This window comes from Myotis myotis, unplaced genomic scaffold, assembly GCF_014108235.1.
Source record: "Myotis myotis isolate mMyoMyo1 unplaced genomic scaffold, mMyoMyo1.p scaffold_m19_p_2, whole genome shotgun sequence".
Lineage (NCBI taxonomy): Eukaryota > Metazoa > Chordata > Mammalia > Chiroptera > Vespertilionidae > Myotis > Myotis myotis.
The window spans coordinates 8,630,824-8,654,701 of record NW_023416324.1 but is presented as its reverse complement, the minus strand read 5'-3'; the positions used below and the strand labels follow the sequence as shown (position 1 = coordinate 8,654,701).

General features: G+C 56.3%; 1 protein-coding gene across 1 annotated transcript; it reads right to left on the bottom strand.

Annotated features, from left to right (window-relative positions):
• Positions 1 to 398: 398 nt before the first annotated feature.
• Positions 399 to 21,369, bottom strand: PADI6 (peptidyl arginine deiminase 6). The gene is made up of 16 exons (XM_036349105.1): positions 21,269 to 21,369; positions 20,436 to 20,622; positions 18,415 to 18,487; positions 13,934 to 14,001; positions 13,329 to 13,437; positions 12,240 to 12,365; positions 10,481 to 10,665; positions 10,148 to 10,251; positions 7,818 to 7,929; positions 5,997 to 6,104; positions 5,632 to 5,786; positions 4,723 to 4,879; positions 4,494 to 4,617; positions 3,280 to 3,350; positions 2,050 to 2,211; positions 399 to 747 (listed from the first exon to the last, which is right to left on the bottom strand). The coding sequence occupies exons 1-16, from the start codon at positions 21,358 to 21,360 to the stop codon at positions 514 to 516; spliced, it is 2,067 nt and encodes a 688-aa protein (XP_036204998.1). The 5' UTR covers positions 21,361 to 21,369; the 3' UTR covers positions 399 to 513.
• Between the last annotated feature and the right edge of the window lie 2,509 nt (positions 21,370 to 23,878).

Here is a 23,878-nt window from a genome sequence, read left to right as displayed (position 1 = left end):
TGGCGAAGCTGCTGCTCCTGAAGCAGGTATCGCCCTCCATGGCTGGGCCTCCCCCGGCTCTGCAGGAGCCCTCCCTCCTCCAGCCTGGACCAGCCCATCAAGCTCAAGCTTCCAGACCTGGCTGGCCTCATGCTTTCACTAGAGCATTCAAACCATCAGATTTCCTACCACTTCCCACTACAGACAGGATGGGGTCCACACAGCCACGTGTTAGCTCCGTCAAGTGGGGCAGCCTCACCCAGATGCCCCAGCTGCTCTGCTCCATCCTGAGCCGTTATCCTTCCCCCCAACAAGGCAGCCACTGCCAGGATGCATTCAGAACAACTAGAGCTTTAATGGGCAGCTAGTAACCACTTCTCAGCTGAGGAGTTTCCCTCTCTACCCAAAGCATTTGCCGCCCCACTGGATTCTGAGGGATGGGGAACAGGGTAAGAAGGGGGGTTCTCAACTCTCCAGGCCCCTCCTTCTCCCCCACATAGAGGGGCAGGCAGGGCTGGCAGCACCAGGCCGGGTCTAAGGCATCATCTTCCACCATTTATAGGCAAAGGGCACGCGGCGGACGTTGACACAGGCGCAGAAGTCTCCGATCTCGGTCATGTAGCAGTCAAAGTCGTTGATGAAGGTGCATTTGAAGCCCAGGGGCTCCAGCAACTGGCAGATCCTCTTTTCCAGGCAGCAGGTGCCCTTGATCTGGGGCCCAAAAGGCTTGGGGATGCCCAGGTGCTTGCCCATCACAATCATCTGCAGCTGTCAGACAGGATGGGCAAGGCCTGGGTGGGCTGGCGCCACGGAAGAAAGCGCCACTGGGTTCAATGCAAGGGAACACCCGGCTGCCGTGGGCTGACTAGACCAGCAATAGCAGGCGCATACCCGGCCCTTCTCCAGGCCTGCGTTCATGCAGACATCGCCCGTCAATGGCAGGTCCAGCCCACTTCTGCCCGAACCTCCCACGGCCCCGCCCAAAACCCTGCCTGGCCAAAGTCTGGCTTTGCCAGCTTCCCTGGTTCCCGTCCCTGATCTGTTATTCTGGCCTTCAGTCCTGTCTGCGTCAGTCTTGCCTCCCTCAACTGGAATGTCCATTGGTTACATCTCAACGCTAGCATCTTTCCCCTTAGAGCAGTGGCCGGCAAACTCATTAGTCAACAGAGCCACGTATCAACAGTACAACGATTGACATTTCTTTTGAGAGCCAAATTTTTTAAACTTAAACTATATAGGTAGGTACATTGTTATGAACTTAATTAGGGTACTCCTAAGGCTGAGGAAGAGCCACACTCAAGGGGCCAAAGAGCCGCATGTGGCTCAAGAGCCACAGTTTGCCGACCACGGCCTTAGAGCAACTCCCATGGCCCGCACCTACTCCCGAGGTCTAGAACGGCTCCTGTGTCATGCCCAGAGGGCCACATGGGTCTTGTCAAATTAACAGGTCCCCGTGTGTCCCTGTCTCAGAGGAGAGGCCTGCAAGTGTTGAAGGAATTAGCCCACATGTCAGAGAAAGCATGTGCAGTGTCCACATGGCGGGTTGCCGTTGTATGAGAAAGGCCAGGTCTAGGCCAGAGGTGCCCTAGGCTTGGCCCAGCAGGGGCTCATGTACACGCACACCCCCAACTTCAACTCCTTGTCTACATAGGAGCAGTGCTCCCTGGAGTGGACACTCCCCGTTCCAGATGCTGCCCTGATCACAGGCTATGTTGGCAGGAAGAACCTGTCTCGGGAGCTGGCCACAGCCCCCCCCCTCGCCCCCCCTCCAACTCCCCGGCCCCCGTCTCAGCCAGCAGCTGCCTGGCCCCTTCGAGTCTGGTGGTAGCACAGCATCCTGGTAAGGTGGCTGCGTAGTGATTACCCTAAGGTTGGGGATGAGCCCAGAGCCAAGCCCATGGTCACTGCTTGGCAAGTCACCCAGCCTGGGCCCCACTCACTGCTCCCATGGGGGTGGAGGGGAGGCGGGTCCTCCCTCCACCTTCTCTCAGCACCATGTATGTCAGGGAACCAGCCAGTTGGCTGAACAGCCCCCCACCCAGGGGGCAGCCAGCCCACCCCGTGCCTCACCAGGTTGGGGAAGTAGGGCCTGGCGTAGAGTTTCTCCGTCTGCTCCGCGGAGGGCACGTTGCTCAGCTGCTCCAAGCAGAAGAGCTGGGGGATGTGGACGATGTCCCGCTCCAGCAGGCCCAGCTCCCGCTTCAGGATGTCTCGGTTCAGGTGAATGCACTTCTGCGGGCGGCGGGTGGGCCGGGAGGGAGTGAGCTCACCGAATGGGGGAGTGGCCTCAAGTAGCTCCCACCTTTCCATCACTCGCTGCCGTGTGTGGGAGTCAAGGCCTGACCTTGGGAGGCCAGGATCTCAGAGCCTGTCAGCCCCAAGGCAGCTACTAGTCCTGATTCTGTAGCATGGTCCCCTTTGGCCCTCAGGCCTGGCCAGGGTGGGGGACCTGGGCAAGGGCAGGAAGCTGAGGGGCCTAGGAAGGACTGGAGCAGTGGTCCCCACACGGGCACTGCCCAGCTCAGACCTGGTGCTGCCCAACACCTGAGCATCTCCCTGGTCTGACGCAGGGCTCCTGACCACTATACCCAGGACACTGCCCAGGACTGTTCTGACCCCATACCCGGCCGGCACCCACCCTGCTGTGCCAGGAAGCCTTCCCTCCCTGTTTTGGCAAAGGTCAGGGCACCAGTGCACTGTGGCTCTGAATACGTCTTTGCCAGGAGCCATGAAGTCCCAGTGGGCAAAGCAGTTTTGTGCTGACCATGTGACCTCGGGCAACACGGCCCTTCTTCCAGAAGCTAGGTAATCTCTCCTGGGAACTCCCCCTCCCCGCCCCCCAATGCTCCTCGAAGCCCACAGTCCTCATTTCCAGAGATCCGAGGTGCTGGGTGATTCTGAACAGCGAGCTGATGGGCCTGAGCATTGAGAAGGCCCTGGTCTGTTCCTAAGCCTCTGGTACTCAGAAGTCAGGGCAGGGGGGCCTCTGCCCGGAGGCTGCTGAGCTACAGCACCGTTTTCTGGTCAGACACTGAGTAACAGTGGATGCAGCATGAACTTGGCAGTCCTGTGGGTTCAAACCCAGTACCCACCTCATCAGCTTAGGCCCATGATCTTACGCTGAGCCCGTCATACACAAGATGGGTTTGACTGCACAGGGTGACTTCGAGGATTACGGAAACGTATCTATGCATGATGCTTGGGCTCTAGTAGTTGCTCAGTTAGGAGCCTGTCTAGATCGCCAGTGCCTCCCCCGCTTTCTGGAGCAGGTCCCTCACATCCTTGACTCCTGGCTCCTACCTCCACGTAGTCGTTCTGCTTCCTCATGTCGTCATCATCCAGAAGTTGATTGATGGTAGTGGCCTCCCTCCCTGGAGGAAGGAGAAGGCAGGCGGGCCTGTAGGCCAGGGAGCAGGCAACGCTGACCAGGGCTGGGGAGACTCAAGCCCCGAGCACGGCCAACGGGGTGTATTCCTGGGCCAGTGACTAGTGTGGGTGGCCTGGCTAGTCTCCAGGGACCCACCGAGGTCAAACACCACACCTGGGTCCGTGAAAACCCAGGCAGGACTTTTACTGCCACCGGCCACTCTGTCCCTGGTAGGATGGGGAGTCCCTGCTTTGGGGGAGGCAGCCTAAGACAGGTTAGCAGGTGACTTCAGCCCCACGCACCTCGTACCTGGGCACCTCCGTGCTTTCTGTGGCCTGTACAACCGAGCCACCTTCTACCTGGGACTTTGACCCTTGACCAAGTTATTTAACTTTGCTCCTCCAGTGCCTCATCTTCAGGAACTTCAGTTGGGGTACCCGCATTCAGCGTGTGGTGTGTGATATGCGGCTCATGCTCTGCAGGTGTCACCTTCTAGGAGGGTGAGATTCCTGGGCCCCTCCCCAAAATTGAGGAGGTGTAGAGCGGGGCTGAAATTCTGCATTTCTAATAGGTGCCCTCAGACCTTACATGGCATTGCAAGGGTCTAGAGCAGCAGTTGCCAACCTGTCAGACCTCCACCAGTTGGGGACTGCTGGTCTAGAGAACTCCCAGGGCCCCACCCCATCCCGGGCCCCCACACGTTTAGAACAGGCCTGCCTCGGCCCCAGCCACACCATCCCTTCTGGTCTGCTTACGTCTTCTTTAGGGGCGGCCAGGAGAGCCCTGAAGTTCCAGTGCCCAGGTACTTAACCTAACATTCCCTGAATAGTTCCGGAGACTGCAGTCAGCATCTGATCCGTCTCCTCCCACCCCCACCCTGAGCCATCCGCCTGCTGATCGAGTCCCCTCCTCATCCTAGCAGCCTCAGACGTCCCAGAACTTCCGGATCTGCCTGTGCTGTCCCTGTACCGCCCGCCAGAATAGCCCTGCACTGGATGGAGTCAGATGTTCTAGCACAGTCCACGCGGTGCTGTCAAGCTTCCCTGGGAACTTCTCTACCAGGAAAGACAGAGTAAAATGACTCTCCAGAAAGGACGTCTGGGGAAGCAGGGCCGGCCTCCGCCCCATGGCCGGCTAGTCGCCTTACCGTTAGAAAGGAGCTGGTCCTCCCGCACTTCCTCGAACAGGGCCATGTCTCCATAGCCCTCCTCCTGTTTCTCCTGGAAGAGTTGGTAGCAGGAGCGGGGGCTGGCCAGGAGCAGCCGGAAGCCCTGGGAGACAGAACGAGGGTCAGAGGCCAGCATCCCTTCCAGAAGCTTCCAAGGGTCTCCAAAAGCAGGTGGGAGGCCCCGCCCCGTGCAGTCCCCAGCACAGACCTTGTCGCCCTCACCCTTGACCTGCGTGGGGACGAAGCACATGAACTGGTCCACGTGGCCGGTCAGCAGCCAGTCTGAGTAGAGCTCCACCGGGGCCTGGACTTGCTGGGCGTAGAGGAAGTCCCGGAGGTCCTTTCTCATGTCCCGGGCCTCCTTGCTAAAGGGAGGAGGAAGGCACAGGAGTGCCAGGCTACCTTCAGGGAACCGGCTGTTCTAACCCTGGGGCTCGAGCGACTGGCCCGTAGGGGGAGGGGTGGTGATTAAGAATCCCTCACTCTGGCCCAACTCGGGACTGAGCCAAGAGAGTCTAGAACAGCTGTGGGCAAACTACGGCCCGCGGGCTGGATCCGGCCTGTTTGAAATGAATAAAACTAAAAAAAAAAAAAAAGACTGTACCCTTTTATGTAATGATGTTTACTTTGAATTTATATTAGTTCACACAAACACTCCATCCATGCTTTTGTTCCGGCCCTCCGGTCCAGTTTAAGAACCCATTGTGGCCCTCGAGTCAAAAAGTTTGCCCACCCCTGGTCTAGAACCAAGACTAGACCCTGGGACACAGTGTTTCCTGGCTTTGGATGAACGGCCACCAAGACGTCTAGCTTGGAGGGCGGCCCCCTGGAGGCCCGTCTTGTGGGGTCAGGAGGCCATCCTGTGGTTTCACAGGCCAGCCGAGCTTAGCAGGCTGCAATTTGAACCCGGGACCCCCACTCAATGAGTCATTTGTCTGCTTTTCCTCCTTTTAGTCTCCTGAGATTGGCAGACTCACAATCCTCACGTGAGAGGATAAGAAATGGTGTGGGGCAGGTGACCGGCTGCGTCACGTGGGGGTCAGACAGCCAGGTGAACGACCAGGGTCCCTTCCTTTAGTTGGAAGGCATCGAGCCCCCACCTGACCTCTTCCCTCACCTGGGGTAAAAGCTGCCGCCAATGAGGATCCTGCCGAGAGGATACTCTTTCCCTTTGACCTTGACGGGTGGGGACACCATCAGGTTCCCAATGGAATCCATAGTGATCACCTTACCGTCCTCAGTGGGTCGGGTCACGTAGCCAATCCCCGGGCTCTGGAAGGAGACCCAGCCGGGGCAGGGGTGTTAGGAGGGGTGGGCTTTAAGCTGCAGTCTGACCCCTAATCCAGTCTCTCGGGTAGACCCCCACACCCCTGCCTCCCCGAGGCCACCTGGGCCCTTTCCCCTGGCACCCCATCGTTTCTGGGCAGGCAGCAGGCCTGAGAAGTTGGACCGAGTTCAGATCAGCCCAACCGAGCCCCACACCAGGGAGTATTTCATGGGGAAATCTTCGAGGTTGGAGACCCGGGGGGTGTCGAAGACCAAGGAGATCGTCTTGTAGGGCGCCTGGGTGTAGCCGAAGGCCATCTCGTCCTGGAGGGACAGGAAAACAAGTGGGATGTATTCTCGCTCCATCAGCTGCTTTCCGGCCTGGGACCGGCTCGCCTGTCACAGTGCTCCCTGTATCCGGGCCACCTCCGGGGGCGGGGAGGGCAATAAGAACCGCTTCTTCCTGCCAACTCCTGCTCAGCCCTCAAAACTCAGCTCAGGCCCGGCTGGCATGCTCAGTGGTTGAGCATTGTCCTATGAACCAGGAGGTCCTGGATTTGAATCCCGGTCAGGGCACATGCCAGCTGGATCCCCAGTGTGGGGTGCAGGAGGCAGCCGATCAATATTCTCTCACCATTGATGTTTCTATCTCTTCCTCTCCCTTCCTCTCTGAAGTCAGTAAAAACATTAAAAAAACAACACCTAGCTCAGCAATGGCCCCTTCTCGGGGTTTTGTCCTGACCCATTCTCCCATCCATCAGGTGTAAGATGGGCGTCACCTGGAGTCTCACCGTCTGCACCATCTAGGAACAAGCCTTGGCTTTATGTCTAAAACCCATTCAGCGTGGACGCATCCCTGAGGCCATGTGGGGAAGCCACCCTGACCTCCCCCCCAAGCTACGCCAGGCCCTCCAGCAGCTTCCCTCCCATTCCTGCCCCTTCCCCAGACCTGTTCTCGCTCAGCCGGAGGCGTCTCCTCGAACCCAGACCGGAACATTCACGCCCTGATGCGTCCCTCAATGTCATCCCACCTTGCTCTGGATTCGCTTCTCTTCCTACCGTTGGCTAAAGAGGACCCCGACATACGACCCAGCACCTACCTGGCCTGTGACCTCTGCACTCTGACCTGGCCCGCCCAGCCCCTTTTCATAGTGCAGCCCACATTACGACCTGCAGGCAGCTGTCCTCTGCCCAGAGGGCTCCTGCTTCTAACCCGATCTTTGCCTGGCCAGCTCCGGGTTTCCCGAGTTTGAAGCTTTTCCACCCTGACCACCTCGTTTGGTCTAGTAACTCACGACATCACCTCGTTTCTTGCATTTACAGCACTTGAGTGCGGCGTCTTCGCTAGAGCAGGGGCAGGGTGTTCCCTTCTGTTTTATCTCTAACGCTTAAAATGGTGCCCGGCACGTGGCAATCACTCAGCTATTTGTGGAGGATGGAGCACCAGGGGACTTCCTGCTCTCAGATCGGCTGGAGCCTGGAGCAATGCGCCAGCTTGGCCCACCTGTAGCTGAAGGTGCCGGACCCTTCAGCTGCCTAGGGCAGTGGTGGCGAACCTATGACACACGTGTCACAGGTGGCACGTGAACTCATTTTTTTGGTTGATTTTTCTTTGTTAAATGGCATTTAAATATATAAAATAAATATCAAAAATATAAGTCTTTGTTTTACTATGGTTGCAAATATCAAAAAATTTCTATATGTGACACGGCACCAGAGTTAAGTTAGGGTTTTTCAAAATGCTGACACGCCGAGCTCAAAAGGTTCACCATCACTGCCCTAGGGTGTTCCGTGGTCCTGACCACGTGCACTGAAGTAGGAGGTAGACTCTAAGCTCAGTTCCTTAGGGGCTACGACATGGGCTGTCATTTCACCTGAGCCTCCATCCACTGAAGTCCTAAAAGCAGAGGCACCTCTAGTTAGGCTTAGCTTCGCTGGGAAGGTTGACCAGAAGCCTGAGATGCCTGTTGTGTGGGCTACAGTCGGAATCTCCCCTGCTCTTCCCCCACCGACAGGTCTCCCCAGGTAGGGTGTTACCTGGAGCCACCTGCCCAGGCGGTTGGGGTCCTCGTAGACAGACGCCACCTGGCTGTTACTCTTCTCGCTGAGCTCGGTCACCGTCTTCACAAAACCGTGCACCTGCAGCTCTCTGCCGGGGGAGAGAAGCAGGCGCTGGGAAAGGCCTTGGGGCTCCCCCGTGGGCATCACCTTGCTGTCCCAGGGAAGGGGGCACCTCCTTGCGGTCAGGAGAGATTATGTCCCTGCCCGTGAGATATGGAGAGTGCTGTCCCCCAACCGTAGGGACACAGGCTGGTAGCTCAGAGCACTGGGCCCAGCTCATGGCAGGGTCTGGTCCAGAACTGTTAGTATCTGTTCCCGCTCTGGTGGCCTAGGCTCTGTCCTCATCCATAGCCACATCCACATTACCTTCCACCCCTGCCCCAGGCAGCTGGGGAGCCGCCCCAGGCTCTCCTGCCTCAGTCTACCCAGAAGGCCGACTCGTCTCCCCAGGGGGCTGTATTTCCACCCTGAGAAGTCAAGAAGCGAAGTGTCCCCTTGAGATGGCCAATGAGGTTGTCATGTTTGTACAGGTAGCAGGGGATGGGCCTTAAATCCTAGGATCTTAGCACAGTTATCCTGTCCATAATGTATATTTGTTCCTTGTTGGAGATAAACAATGCTGTTTGAGATTAAGAAGATTGCCCATTTTATAAACAGATCCTGAGTTGAATGCCAGCAAGGTCACACTATCGGAAAGTGTCAAAACTGGGGTTCCAGCTTGGTTCTGGGTATAAAACGTGCATCCCCATTCTATGTTACTGTTCCAAAAACGCCGTTTCTGGGGTTTACAAGGCTACAGGAGCGGATCAGCCTGACGAGGTCTAGGGCGGCTTTGAGGATGTGTGCTGGGTAAGGACGGGTAGCCCCAGTGTCACAGCCATCTGTGGCTAAGCTGGATCAAGCCGTGCCTGAATCCCACCACTATGGGGACTCCCAGAAGACCAGGGTTTCAGCCGATGCCTCCTGTGAGTGAACAACATGTCTTTTTCATTTTCTTTTGTTAATCCTCACATGATTTTTTTTTCCATTGCTTTTTTAGAGAAAAAGTGAAAGGGAGGGGAGGGAGGGAGAGAGAGAAACATTGATGTGAGAGAGGCACACTGATTGGTTGGTGACCTGGTTCTACATCTGGGGCCAGGAATAGAACCCATGATGCTTTAGTGTGTGGGACAATGCTCTAACCACTGAGAAACACTGGCCAGGGCTGAACAACGTGTCTTCAGGTACAAAAGACAAAGATGGAAGAGCTGGAGTCTGTCATGTGTTATCAGCAACACTCCTCGAGCTCCTGTCTTTTCCGTTCTCATTTTGAAGCCTGCCATTCCTCTGCGGACCCTGCCCCCAGCAGCCCCCCTCGGAAGAGCTATTTTCCTTTACGCCCCACGGGCCTGGCGGAGGCTGTGGTCCTCCTCGCCACGTGTCGCTGCCTCCGGGCCATCGTGGCCTCTCTGGGCCCTTGACTTGACAAATCTCATTACCGACCCTACCTCACCTTCTAGCCCGAGATCGTGATCTAATGTCCAGTCCCATCCACGCCCTCCCCCCTGCTCGCCCCGTCCAGTCACCGGGCCAGAGGCTTGACCTCACAGGGACCTCTGGCTCTGGACTGCTCTCGTTCCCATCACTCTGTCCCTTCACCTTCCTTCCTCCCCGCTCCGAGTCTAGGATGCGTCAATGATACCCTTGCCCACCGCCCACCTGGGCTTACTAGCCTGGCAAACCTCCAACCCTGGGAGACCTGGTTCTGTGTTCCTGCTTCCCCACAAGTGAAGCCCCGAAAACAGACCAGTCACCATGGGCGCTTCCCCAGGTGTCAACCTAGAAAGACCCTCAGCACTGGCGGACTTTAAACCATTGTACTCGGGGTCTGTTAGAGCCCCAAGGCCATGCTCCGATACACAGGGGCTGCGGGGCCCTGCTGGCCTTGACCTATTCCCCCTCCTTCCCTCCGTTCTCCTGTCCCCTGCCTTCTTCCAGCTCTGCAGGCCTCCTTGCTGTCCCCAGAACACTCTCATCCTTGCCATTCCTTCCTCTTACCTCGCCGTAGGGCGCTTAGTGCTCCCTGAAGTAATGCCCTTTACTTGTCGGGCTCCCCTAACACCTGGGGGGGGGGGGGACCGCTCACTGCTCCATCCCTCGCGCTGTAAGTGCTCGGACCACTTTGAGGACCCTCGGGGACCAGGCAGCTCAAAGGGAAGGACTTCACTTTCCTGGGGAGAAGTCTAGTTCTCTACTCAACCGCCCACAGATAAAAGGGGGTGCTGGGGAGGAAGCGGCCTGGCACAGGCAGCCCGAGGGGTTCTCACCTGCACAGGTAGATCTCTAGAGGCATCTGGGTGCTCGGGGTGAAGATGCAAGGAGCCACCCTGAACACGACCATGTCCTTGTGCACCAGGGTCTCTGGAATTAACTGCAATAGGAGACAGGGTCCTATTGGTGACCTGGGTCCACATCTCCCGCCCCCGGCCTCCAGCTGCTCAGTGCGGCCACCTGCAGGCACTCACCTGTGCTGTCTTTCCTCCAAGAGGGCAGGAGACTCCAGCTCCACCCACCACGCCTTCTCCCCTCTCCCCGCAGCGGACACTGCCCCTCCCCACCCAGTCCCTGCTGTAAAGGTGGCGGCCTCCTCGGGGACTTACCGTGTTTTCAGACTCTTCCACCAGGGCGACCGAGTAGGAAATCAGGCCGGAGAAGCTGGCGGATGGGAACTCCGTGGCTTCCACGTAGAAGGTCTCCTTCAGGGAGCTCTCCAGGGGGGGAAAGGTGTAGGTGTGGCAGCCAGGCCCCAGCACCAAGTCGAAGGTGAAGGTGTCTGAGTTGTCTGCTAGGAGGGAGAGGATGGACAGACCAGCTGTCACCTCACCTGCTGGCCCAGGGTCCTGGCTCCTCCCTCACAGCTCGCTTCTGCTGCCGCTGGCCGTGTAGAAGCTGGGCCAGCTGCGCATACTCCTGGGGCCTCCTGCTTCTAGACTTCCAGAGGCTTCTCTGCTGGCCCCAAACCAGGCCTCGAGGCGTCAGACTGCACAAGGTGAGTTCCACCAGGACCCCCACAGCTCCCCAGCCCAGAGGCACAGCCCTTTCGATTCACTGCAGGGCTTCCAACTGAGTGACTGTGCAGGGGGCGGGGGGAGGGTGTTCCCAGCTTCATAGACTGGATCATGGCACCTTCAGCCACTCCAGGGCCCTGGGCTCCCCATAGCTGCTCCCCCCCCAAGATGCTTCGCTATGTAGCAGGGGCGAGAGGGTCCCAAGTTCACCTGCTACAAGCCCCTTACCAGCCCTCTCAGTTCTTCTGCACTTGACCTTCTGACCCAGTTGCTGGTTTTAAAACAAAGCTAAGGTTTCATTGCGGACTTACTATGTGCCAGGAACTGTGGGGAAGGCTCACCGGCTCACTGGCCTCCTCACCCCCGAGAGGCAGGTGCTATGATTATCATACCCATATCCGGATAAGGAGGGAGAAGAAGTGGCAAGAAGCCCATGACCCAGGCACGACATGGTCATCTTACCTAGAAGGCCCTTCAGGCCTTTGCCTCACAAGCTGGCCCTGTTCCCACACTGGACACAGGCTGGTCCATTATATCTTTATTTTATTTATATATATAGTTTTTTATTGATTTCAGAGAGGAAGGGAGAGGGAGAGAGAGATAGAAACATCAATGATGAGAGAGAATCATTGATCGGCTGCCTCTTGCACACCCCCTACTGGGGATTGCACCTGCAACCCAGGCTTGTGCCCTTGACTGGAATCAAACCCGGACCTTTCAGTCTGCAGGCTGACGCTCTATCCACTGAGCCAAACCAGCTAGGGCAGGCTGGTCCATTATAAACCACAGGTTCAACAAAGGCCCGGCTGAAGCTAAACATGGCTCCACTTTCTAGAACAGGGGCAGGCCGCCTGCTTGCCAGATTGGTAAGGGCTGAAGGTGACAATGTGTGACGTGGTGCCCGAGACGGACATGCCAGCATCGCTGCACCCGGGTTCCTAGCCTCTGCATTCTGGAGGCCTAATCTAGTGGGGTCCTGGTTCAGAAATGTCAGAAATGAAGGCCATTCCTCTGGCAGGAGAAACGGGGAGGAGCCGTTACCTAATCTGCATCGGCAATCACTCTCGTTCTAGCTATTGTGCATGTCGCCTCCTCCAGACACGAAAACCCGGCAGGACGGGCACCACACTGGGGAGAGAGGCCCCAGGGTGCAAGGCCTCACCCATGTGTGTAGACAGTTCAGTGGCTGTGGCAGCCAGACAATCCTAGGCATACAGGTCTGGCCACAACAGACCCTGGCCTGCACCTCTAGAACCCCTGCAGGTTTCTGAGGGGACCCTGCGGCGTGGGGGGTGAAGCCACAGCTCACCTGGAGGTGAGGGAGGAGGCAGAGCTGGTGCAAAGCACTCACCTTGGGGCCGATAGACTCTCGCCTTCTTGGCCTCTTCTTTGGAGGTGTAGAGAACCAGCCGGTAGGTCTTTAAGAAGCAGCTGGGCCCTTGGACGCTTAGCATCATTGGGGACAGATTGTTTATTTCTGGGCAAGAGATAAGGCCAAGGTTCGGGGTGGAGGCCAGCACTTCGGGGACCGGGGCTTGTGTATTGGAGCGCCGGGACCTCCACCCTCTGTGCTGGCCCAGGCCGCCCAGGCCTGCGTTACGTCCCGCTCCCTGGGAGGCCACAGGAAGCTTGCGACCCTTGGGCCCACTTTCAGCGAGGATGGCCCTGACCCCACGGGGCAGTCCACAGGCACCTAGGACGAGGCCTGGCGTGGTCAGTTCAGCGAGGGGGTCCCCTCCAGCCTCCGTGTGAACGGCTAAGACCTAGAACCTAGGTCCCGACCCCACCTCGGGACCAGACCGAGACTGCTTTTGCCTGAGACGGTCAGGGTTCCTGCCCCGGACCCAGAGGGCTTTTAGAAGAGTCTTACATGCCCCTTCGAGTCTTCATTTAGTTTTCTAGTCCACCTTGTAATACAGTGGTTCTCAACCTGTGGGTCGCGACCCCTTTGGCGGTCGAACGACCCTTTCACAGAGGTCTCCTAAGACCATCCTGCATATCAGATATTTGCATGACGATTCATAACAGTAGCAACATGACAGTTCTGAAGTAGCAACGAAAATAATTTTATGGTTGGGTCACAACATGAGGAGCTGTATTTAAAGGGCCAGAAGGTTGAGGACCACTGTTAAGGCATCGGTGTCACGCCCATTTTACTGATGGCAAAACAAGGTCAGGGACGTCAACATGCTCAAGTTCATAGCCAGGAAGTAACTGTGTGTTACAGGACCTCAGATCCCATGCTCTCCCCATTGGGCCGTGGGGCCTCCTCCTTCCTACTTACAAGCTTCAAGCCATTGATAAGAGACTTGATTGGTCCGGATCAGGGACCTGGGCCTGGATCTGGGTTGGCTGAGGGGCGGGGCCATGAAGTTGGGGCAAGGCAGAGCCCCAGGAGGGAAGGTGGCAGTATCCCTGGTCGGGGCTGGTTCTTTCTTACCCTCAGACAAGAACACCTTGGTCTTGTCTACGTCCTGGGCCTTGCCATCCGGGTTGCAGTTCACCAGCAGGATGGCTCCCCAGCCACTGGGGCCCCAGGCCCAGTTTTTCTGCAAAGGCGGTAGGAATGTTGGCTCAGGAAAATGTCAGGTGAATCCTCTGCTTCCCAGATGCCTCCCCCCTCCCCCCTCATTGGAGGCAGAGCCAAGTTTTTCTTCAGGGTGATGGGAACCTCTTGGTCAGAATCTGCCAGCTCAAGCGTCTTACAGCCCGAGGTCCGTGGACCAAGAGCAAGGGAACACTGCCCAGGGATGGGCCACCAGCTTTCTGCCTGGGGTCAGGGGAAGTGGGGACTGAGGACCAGTGGAGGAGATGCATCCCATCTGATGGGGACCGCTAACCCCCTGCTCTTGCTGGCTACACCACCAGGCGTGGATGTCAACCCAGTGTTGCCAGGCGTTCTCGTTTTGTGAAAAGCTAGAAACGGGCTTTATCAGCTCTGATCTATGTTGCAGCACTTCAACAGACATGAGGAAGGACACATAGCAAGGTTGCTGCCGGGTCTGGCTCCGGGGCCCCGGTCTGCACCGGCCCCCGCTGCCTCACCTTAGCCCATTTGTCACTCGCCAGCTCCACTTGCCCTCTGCGGTAGATGTCCGCATCCAGGGAGACCCCTGCAACGGGAGGGAAAGGTCGGCCCCTGGACTGCTGGGCGCAGCCTCAGAGCCGTGGCTAAGCCCCCGGGGCTGCCCAAGGCCGGCAGCAGGGCCTTTGGGGTGCGCTCGGCTTAGCAGAGAAAGTTCCTCAGAGATAGACGCTTCTGGTGAGGAAGCCTGGAGAGGCCCAAGTAGTCCTGTGTCTCCCCCAGCCCCTTGGGAACTCAAAACAAGTCCACTGTGGTCACGATGCCACTGCGTGCCTGGTGGCTGCTCCCCAGGGGACCCCTACCTGGAAGGCTCTCCTCCCCAGCCTTCTGGAAGGCTCCTGGCGCTCTAAGACATCGGAAGGGCTCAATACCTGGCCACCGCAAGCCCCTTCAGCGCTTAAGGACCCGCGCTCCGCCCAGGTGTCACCGTAGAGGCCCTTCCTGCCATCTACGGTTCACGTTCTCCCCTCCCCACCACTAAGGACCACCGTACACTTTTCCAGTCGCACCTTTTGGCACCCGACATGCTGTTTCCCAACCGGAATGTCAGGGCCATGGAAACGGACGTTGGCTGCCCTGTGCACCTGGCACTGAGCTTAGGCCCCGATGCCGGCCAGGAACCAGGGACCCTTCTAGGTCCTAGGGCAACAGCTGCATGCCAGACGGGCCCTTTCTCCTTCAAGTGTAAAGCTGTGTGCGCGAGCGCACACAAGCGGCAGGGGGAGAAGACATAGCAACACACATATCTGTCCGATGGTAAAAGTGCCATGGGAAGGAGGAAGGGGATGGAGCGGGCTGTCTCTGTTTTAAATGATCAGAGGAGTCCTCCAAGTGGAAACGTGACCAGAGCCCCGAAGGAGGCCAGAAAGCGATCCGTGTTAATACCAGGAGGAAAAGCAAATCGCATAGGAAGTGCAAGGTGGCAAGGTCAAGGGGCAAAGACACACACGTGCCAGGGCAGAGTGAGCGAGAGGAAGAGAGACAGGGCGCAGGTTAGAGGTCCTGTGGGCTAGCTCTGTGGGTAACGGTAAGGGGGGGTGGGGTGAGGAGGGAGACATTGGCTTTCTTCCAAGGTCATGGAAGCAGTGGGGGGCTCAGATCCAGGGAGACATTAGCTGATATCCTGCCACAGGTGAGCCACTCGGGGGGCTAAGACTGGACCTGTCAAATGGCAGGGACGGAGCAGGGAACCCCACTGGGGGGCCTGCGCAGTGACACAGGCAAGAGAGGACAGCGGCTCAGACCAGGCTGAGGGCATTGCACGTGGTGAGTAGCTGGATTCCAGCTAAACTGAGGGAGAACCAAGATGGCGGCATAGGTTAACGCCGGAGTTTGCTGCTTTGAACAACTACTTCAAAAGTGAAACCAAAAAACGGAAGGGACATCACCCAGAACCACAGGAACGCTGGCTGAGTGGAAGCCCTACAACTAGGAGGAAAGAGAAACGCATACGGACACTCAGAGGAGGCGCAGTGCTGAAGTCAAATTCTGAGGTGCGGAGTGCGCGAGCGGGCTGGCGGCGGAGGGCGCGGTTGGCGTTTTCAATCGGGAGGGAGTCGCAGACTCTGAGCTCCAGATCCGGGCGAGTCTCTAGGGACCCAGACTCAAACGGGAGAAGCGGGACTGTCTGGCTTCGGTCAGAGCGAGTGCAGCTTTCTCTCTGAGCTTTGCAGCGGGTGCTGGGACTCAGAGAGGCAGAGCCCCTGGGGACAGGACTGAGAGCCGCCATAACTGCTCTCTCCGGCCCACCCTGTTGATCCTGTGCGACCCACCCCACCCAAGCCCTGCACACAGGCATTTGCCGGATAGCCTCAGGCAAAGGCTAGATTAGCACCTCCCTAGAGGACAGAAGTTCTCTCACTGCTGACACAGCTGATTCTCATAGCCACTTGGCCTGGAGGTCAAACCCTCCCTGGAATTAGCTACAACAATCAAGATTTAACTATAAGACTGCGAACAAAGACCACTAGGGGGTGCACCAAGGAAGCATAACAAAATGCGGAGACAAAGAAACAGGACAAAATTGTCAATGGAAGATATAGAGTTCAGAACCACACTTTTAAGGTCTCTCAAGAACTGTTTAGAAGCCGCCGATAAACTTAATGAGATCTACAAGAAAACTAATAAGACCCTCGATCTTATATTGGGGAACCAACCAGAAATTAAGCATACACGGACTGAAATAACGAATATTATACAGACTCCCGACAGCAGACCAGAGGAGCGCAAGAATCAAGTCAATGATTTGAAATGCGAGGAAGCAAAAAACACCCAACCGGAAAAGCAAAATGAAAAAAGAATCCGAAAATATGAAGATAGTGTAAGGAGCCTCTGGGACAGCTTCAAGCGTACCAACATCAGAATTATAGGGGTGCCAGAAGATGAGAGAGAGCAAGATATTGAAAACCTATTTGAAGAAATAATGACAGAAAACTTCCCCCACCTGGTGAAAGAAATGGACTTACAGGTCCAAGAAGCGCGGAGAACCCCAAACAAAAGGAATCCAAAGAGGACCACACCAAGACACATCATAATTAAAATGCCAAGAGCAAAAGACAAAGAGAGACTCTTAAAAACAGCAAGAGAAAGAAACTCAGTTACCTACAAGGGAATACCCATACGACTGTCAGCTGATTTCTCAACAGAAACTTTGCAGGCCAGAAGGGAGTGGCAAGAAATATTCAAAGTGATGAATACCAAGAACCTACAACCAAGATTACTTTATCCAGCAAAGCTATCATTCAGAACTGAAGGTCAGATAAAGAGCTTCACAGATAAGGAAAAGCTAAAGGAGTTCATCACCACCAAACCAGGATTATATGAAATGCTGAAAGGTATCCTTTAAGAAGAGGAAGAGGAAGAAAAAGGTAAAGATACAAATTATGAACAACAAATATGCATCTATCAACAAGTGAATCTAAGAATCAAGTGAATAAATAATCTGATGAACAGAATGAACTGTTGATTATAATAGAATCAGGGACATAGAAAGGGAATGGACTGACTATTCCTGGGGTGGGGAAAGGGGTGTGGGAGATGCGGGAAGAGACTGGACAAAAATTGTGCACCTATGGATGAGGACAGTGGGTGGGGAGTGAGGGCGGAGGGTGGGGCGGGAACTGGGAGGAGGGGAGTTATGGGGGGAAAAAAAAGAGGAACAAATGTAATAATCTGAACAATAAAGATTTAATTTAAAAAAAATAAAAAAAATAAAAAAAATAAACTGAAGGTTTAGCACAATATTCTCAGATCAACACAGGCCACAAGGAGAATAAGGGTGGCACCAAGGTGCTTGGTCGGATCAGCCAAAAGGATTGACTATCTACGGCGATGAGGAAGGGAATTAAAAATAGGTGCTTGGGGTAGAGAGATCTGTCCAGTTTGGGATATACTACGTTTATGGTGTTGGTTAGACACTCAAGAAGTTGTGCTGGGTCAGCAGATAGCCAAGCCAAGTTTATGGGAGATGCTCAACTAGAGTTTGGGGAGTCGTCTGACTGTAGAGCCACGTAACAAGCTGCCTGAGCCCCGAGGCACTGCGGGGCTCCAGAAGGATCCACCAAGCATCGGAGAAGGACCAGCCAGCTAGTTGTGGGGCAACTGAGGGCAGGGTCCTTGGAGTGTTTCAAAGGGAACATCCAAAGATAACAGGTTGTTTTAAATACTGATGGAGGTCAAGGGAGAGGAAGATCAAGGTGACCACTGGCCTCAGTGGAGAAGTTAGGATCCTCAATAAGGGCAGTGTATGTGCGAGGGGTGTCTGACTGGAGCAGGTTCGAGAGGGAGGGAGAAGTTGAGGATGCAGATAGGTGGGGAGTGAGTTTGAAGATAATATAGAGGGTGTCCCCCCCAAATGTATATACACTTTAATAGCTGATAGCTCAATTTTGAAAATGAAACATATTTTTAATAAACATTGCCTTTATAATTACTCAAAGTGTATACATACATTTTTTGGGGGGACACCCTGTAGAATTGGTTGGATTGAAGAGACTAAACAGTACAGCTTATCTTTAAGAGAATAGCCATTATAGCTTGTGCTGGACTGACCCAGAGGAGGGGCGAGGTGGCGGCAGCCTACATCAGTTAAGAATTAGGAAGGAATGTTCTTCGATAGGAGCGAGCAGGGAAAGGCTCTGGTGTGATCAAGTTAACTTTGAACCAGACATTTCATCCGTTGTGCCAGAGGCGGTGAGTGTTGGCACCAGACACGGGTAGGTGGGTCGATGACAGGAACACGGGGACAGATTGGGTCCGTCCTGAGACTTAGGTCACAGTGAGGGAGGTGGAGAGGGGTGGCTGAGCTTGAGGAGGGAGTGCGCGTGGGCATGTCGGGTGCACCCATCGAGGGCCCATGGAAGGCATCTCATTCCTGGGACAGCCCCTTCCCTAGCTTCTGCCACGCCCACCCCTCCTCTCCAGGGGTGGGAACCCCACTCACCGATGCCAGTGAGGAAGAGCTCAGCGGTGGCCACCGGGACCTTCCCATCTGGCTGATAGTACGAGACCGAAACCTGTGGAGACAGCATGCAGAGCCCGTGGGAGCACTGAAGGCAGGAGCGGGGCCTGGGCCACGCACCTGATCCAGCCCCTTGACCTTGGCCTCACATCTGACGTCTGGCTGTGAGCGGGACAGGCCTACTGTGCTGGAACTCAGTAGGTGAAGAGCAACCCTTTCAACATGCCGTGACCACTCCAACGACTTCCACGCTTGGGCCTCCTAACCACCTCTCCAGGTGGGCTCTACCCCGAGGGCAGAGGGACCCAGGACTTGCCCTTGACCTTCATCCAAGAAGCGGGGTCACACAGGACTGAAGAGCCAGGCCACTGGCTCTGGAGGTCACGCTTTAAAACGACATCCTCTGCCGAAACCGGTTTGGCTCAGTGGATAGAGCGTCGGCCTGCGGACTGAGAGGTCCCAGGTTCGATTCCGGTCGGGGGCATGTGCCTGGGTTGCGGGCACATCCCCAGTAGGAGATGTGCAGGAGGCAGCTGATCGATGATTCTCTCTCATCGATGTTTCTAGCTCTCTATCTCTCTCCCTTCCTCTCTGTAAAAAATCAATAAAATATATTTAAACAAACAAACAAACAAACAAAAAAAACGACATCCTCCTCACTATACTTCCCTCCTGGCGTTCGCAGTGGGGCCTCCTATAGGTTAAGCCACTGGCTCAGAAGGAAGTGGGACACCTGGGCGGGGACTGGAGTTGGAACTGTCTTTCCTGCAGACAGAGGCCTGCCCTTCAGCCACTGGCCTTGACCACAGGCTTCACCACGAATCTGAGAACCAGACATTAGCTCAGGCCACACCTACATGCCTGTGACCTCCTCAGTGGGAGCTCATGTCCTCCAAGGTCAAGCTTCTCACTCCTACGCCCCTCCTGACAGCGCTGGAGGCTGAGCCCTGGGCAGAGAATGCTTCTCCGGTTGCCTGGGCTCTGCGGGGACACATCACAGCCTCAGCTCTCTCCTGGGAGACTCGAATGCTCATCTAAGTGTACTACCTGCCCCTAGGGAACTGTCTGCCCAGGGCACAGTGTCCCATGGGTATGTACCACCCACCTGCCATCCCAGCCGAACCCTCCCAGCGGGCCACGCCAGCAGACTCTGCTGGTAGACGGCGAGCCCTGAACGTGTGTGCCTCACGTGCCTCTCACCCTCAGCATCTCAGTGGAGTCACCTGGAGAGCTGTGAGCTACCCCGAGGTTGACCTAATTGGTGGGGGCTGTGGCTCAGGTGTTGAGCGTTAGAGTCCCTGGCGCTTCTAATGACTCTGCACGAGGGACCTGCTCCCTCCAGGAACTACCACCAGAGCCTCACGCAGATGAGCCTCAGGGCCTGTCCTACCAGTTGGACGCCAACCCACCTGCCACAGGTGCCCCGTTAGAGAGGCACTTGCCCAGGAGAGAGGGCACAGGCTTGGCTCGAATCCAGGACCAGCCCCCCACTCTAGTTACGCCATTGAAGTTCAGATAGGTCCCTCTGTGCCTGTTTCCTCATATGTAAATGGGGTAAAGATACCTAGCACATAGCATCACATTAGCTCTTAGTTTTCATTAGAATCTCCGCCTCTGGGGGACTAGCCTTAGCCAAAAAGCGCATGGGCGTTCTGCTGCCGAAACCTTTTAAGGCAGATTTTTAAAAGCAGCCGGTTTGGACGCTGGCCCAGCGTGGTGGTCAGAAGCACACACGGAAACGGGCATGTCTGAGCTTGAATCCCGGTTCTGCTGGTTACCGGCTTGGGCAGGGCACTGCCTCTCAGGGCCTCGGTCTCTTTATCTGTACAGTGGGGTCATGGGGTGCCCAGCTCACAGGTTTGTTGTGAGCCTTGAAGAAGATCAGACATGCAAAACACTTGGCACCCAACTTTTCACAGACTCGGGAAACGCCAGCTGTGAGGAGGGAGACCCGGTGGTGTTAGCTGCCCCTCCCCCAACCCCTGCCTCGCTCCCGGGCCTACCTTGTCCTCCTTGCTGATGTCAGAGCTGGGGGACTTCACCATCACCAGCACATCCATGGACTCACACAGAAGCAGCTGGGGGCTGGCCCCCTCCTTGTTGGTTGCCACGGGGACCAGGTTGGAGATGTTCACCAAGACCCTCGGGGAGCTGCTGATGGTGAAGGACGTGCACTTGTGCGGGGCACACCTGGTTGGCCCAACAGACAGACTTTAGGGCCTGGACTCCCCGCCTCTCTCCCCTGGGGGGGCTGAGGCACCCTAACTTAGGCTCGGCAGTGGGGGGGGGGGGGGTCCTAGGACAACTTCAGCCTTACTCTAAGGACCCCTGAGTCCTCTCTCCCACAAGCTCCTGCTCAGACCCACCCTCTCACCAATGCCCCAGAAACGACCAAAGCTACATCTCCTCTATAAACCCCCAACTCCCAGGGAGGACGGAGCCACAGGGGACCCCTGTAGCAGAGAAGACGTGGCCGGGGACTCGGGGGTCGGGCTATGACCCCGGGGGAGACCTGGCCTCTTCCTGCCTCAGGCTCCAGTTTACAGGAGTCTCCCTTGAGAGCCAGCCTGCCCCCATCTCAGAGGAAGGGGACAGAGGGAGGGGCACCCGCTTCTAAGGCCCCGCAGCCCGCCAGGGGCAGATATAGGATCTGGTCAGATCCCTGCAGCATCTGGACTTAGCCCTTAGGGACCCGAACTTGGCTCCTGGAGCTAAGACAGGAGGATGAGGGAAGATACGGAGAAAGGAGAAACCCCAGCCTCCACATAACCCAGGGGAGGCCTGGGCGGGGGGAGAGCCACCCCCAGCAGCCCTGGCAGAGCCCCCAGCTCCTCACCCACTGAGTTCCAAGCACATCTCCATGCCCACCACACAAACGACATGGGTGGGCTCGTCCAGGGACAGGTGGATGATGCTCTGGTAGGCCATGGCACCGCCCTGCAGCTCAGCGCCCTCACCCACCACAACAACCGCAACCGACCCACGGGGCGCCGCTGCCCTCCCCTCTTATAGGCTCTCCAGGCCGCCCCTTGTTAAGGAGGCGCCAGCAGCTGCCCAGGTGGGACTGATGTTCTCCATTGAGGCCGCAGAGGAGCAGGTGGGGTCAGAGCCCCTCATCACAACTTATTGGGCAGCTTGTGCCTGCAGACACGAGGCCTGTGAGGGGCCGGCTGCTCAGGTCTCTGGCCTGCAGATGGGAGCAGGAGGGCCTCTGGGTGCCACTGGCCAACCTGGCCCCAGTGCTGGAGCTGGAGCTGTCGGGAGCAAGTATCGGCAGGGGCGCTGGGGCGCTGGTCAGGGTGGCCGAGAGTGGTAGCCGAGCCAGGCTCTGGGGCCTCAGTTCTACGGGTGTTTCCTGGAAATCGACAAGGTGAGCCCTGCAAAGTGCTGGGTCAGTGGTTCTCAACGCTCTAGAGCAGTGGTTCTCAACCTTCCTAATGCCATGACCCTTTAATACAGTTCCTCATGTTGTGGTGAACCCCAATTTCATTGTTACAAATTGAACATCATTAAAGCATAGTGATTAATCACTAAAACAATATGTAATTATATATGTGTTTTCCGATGGTCTTAGGCGACCCCTGTGAAAGGGTCGTTCGACCCCCAAAGGGGTCGCGACCCACAGGTTGAGAACCGCTGCTCTAGGGGTTGCAAAAATGCCCGGGGAGGCTGGTTAAAGTCGCCCATTCATGGCCCGGGAAGCCATGTCCCACCGCAGGCGATGAGGGGGAGCTCCTTGTCCACACCGTGTCGCCAGGTCCCTGCGGGGCCCGGCAAGTGTTGGGAGTTTGAACAGAGGAGCCGGTGTGGAACCGCGTTCACCAGCTGCGCCTCATCTCCGCTGAGCTCACGGAGCAGAGAAACGGGAACTCCTGCTCCAGCCCCGGGCGCCCAGCTGACTTCAAAACGGTGTTCATTTCATGGGTGAAGTGAGGGCGTTGGTGATTCTTGAAAAGTACCATGTTCACCTGGTTCCAAGTTCAAAAGGGGCTGCTACCAAGTCTCCCTCCTTCGGTCTCTTTCCCACTCAGTTCCCTTACTCGGGGGCAGAGCCTGTGGCATCAGTTTCTTCTCTGTCTTTCCAAATCAATGTGTGTGTGACCCTGCAAGCATGTGTGCATACCCTCCCCTCCTTCTGCATAAATGGCAGGATATGCTACACAGTATTCCTTACCTGGCTTTGTTCACTTCACAGTACAACCCACACAGAAGGTCTTCATATCAGTATGGAAAAATCAGCCTCGTCCTTTTTAATGGCTGTATAATATTCCACACAGGGCTGTCCCATCCTAGAGACATAGAAGCGGTTGTCTTCTGTTTTCAGCCCTGACCCACGACGCTGCAATGTGACAGCTAACAGTAAGGTGGTGAAGGCTGCTCGGTCAGCCAGGCTTCTTAAATTTGGGATTAAAAGGAAAGATATGGTGGCTTTGTTTTGGGGGTTCTCGGAGGCAGAGGGTTGGCAAGGAGACCCCAAAAGCCCCTCTGGTTGGGTTGAAAATGGCAAAATTGATCAGGCAAGCGGTGCTCCACACATCTGTGCTCTCCCCACAAGGAGCTCACCCATCTGCTCACACAGCTGGCCAGAGGGGCCTACAGGGCAGCGATGGTTAGATGGGGTGGGGAGGGGTTCTGGGAGCTCTGTGGCTCCCAGTCCTCAGAGAGCCCTGCTTAATGCCAGGGCTCTGTGTGAGCTTTGTGGGGGCGGGCACCCTTGATTTTTCTGGGCTTGAGAGGGACTTGGAGAGATCTAGAGGGGGTCCTGCTCCCCCTCCAGTGGGGCTTCCTGTTCACCCCTGAACCCCCAGCTCGCATAGGAATCTTGGACATAGTAGATGCTCAATAAATTCTTGGGCAGCAAATGACTAACTGACCCCCACCCCACCTCCATCCCCCACCAAAAGATAACCCATAGGCGCCCACAGGGCTCTCCAACCGAACCGAGGGGTTTGCAACCACAAGGCAGTTCTGCAGGGGCCGGCCCACAGCTGCTGGTGCTATTGAGAGAAGGGAGTTCTCCAGCCACTCCTCGGTGGTCAAGCCCCATGGCACCTCAGGTCACTGTGGTGTGCGCCCCTTGACCCCCACACTTACCCCCACCCCCAGCTGCTGTGATGGCTCTCAGCAAGGCCTCCTGGAACCATCTACTCCCACTACCCAAGGCTACACCCCCTCCTGGGGGGCAGCTACATGTGATGTGGGGGACAAAGGCCAGACGGCTTCTCTTAATTCAGGACAACTCCGAGGGCCATCCCAGCCCCAGAGCTTTCCAGGGGATTACCCAAAACTCTGTGGCCACCATTTCCCAGCCCATCCTCTCCCACTGCTCCTCTCACCCCCTCCCCACCCCGAGCCTCCGGCAGGCCAGTCCCCCTCTCAGAATCAGGGATCAGACAGTCACCAAACAATCTCCGTTCAGAAGTTCAAAAGTCCAGACCCACACAAA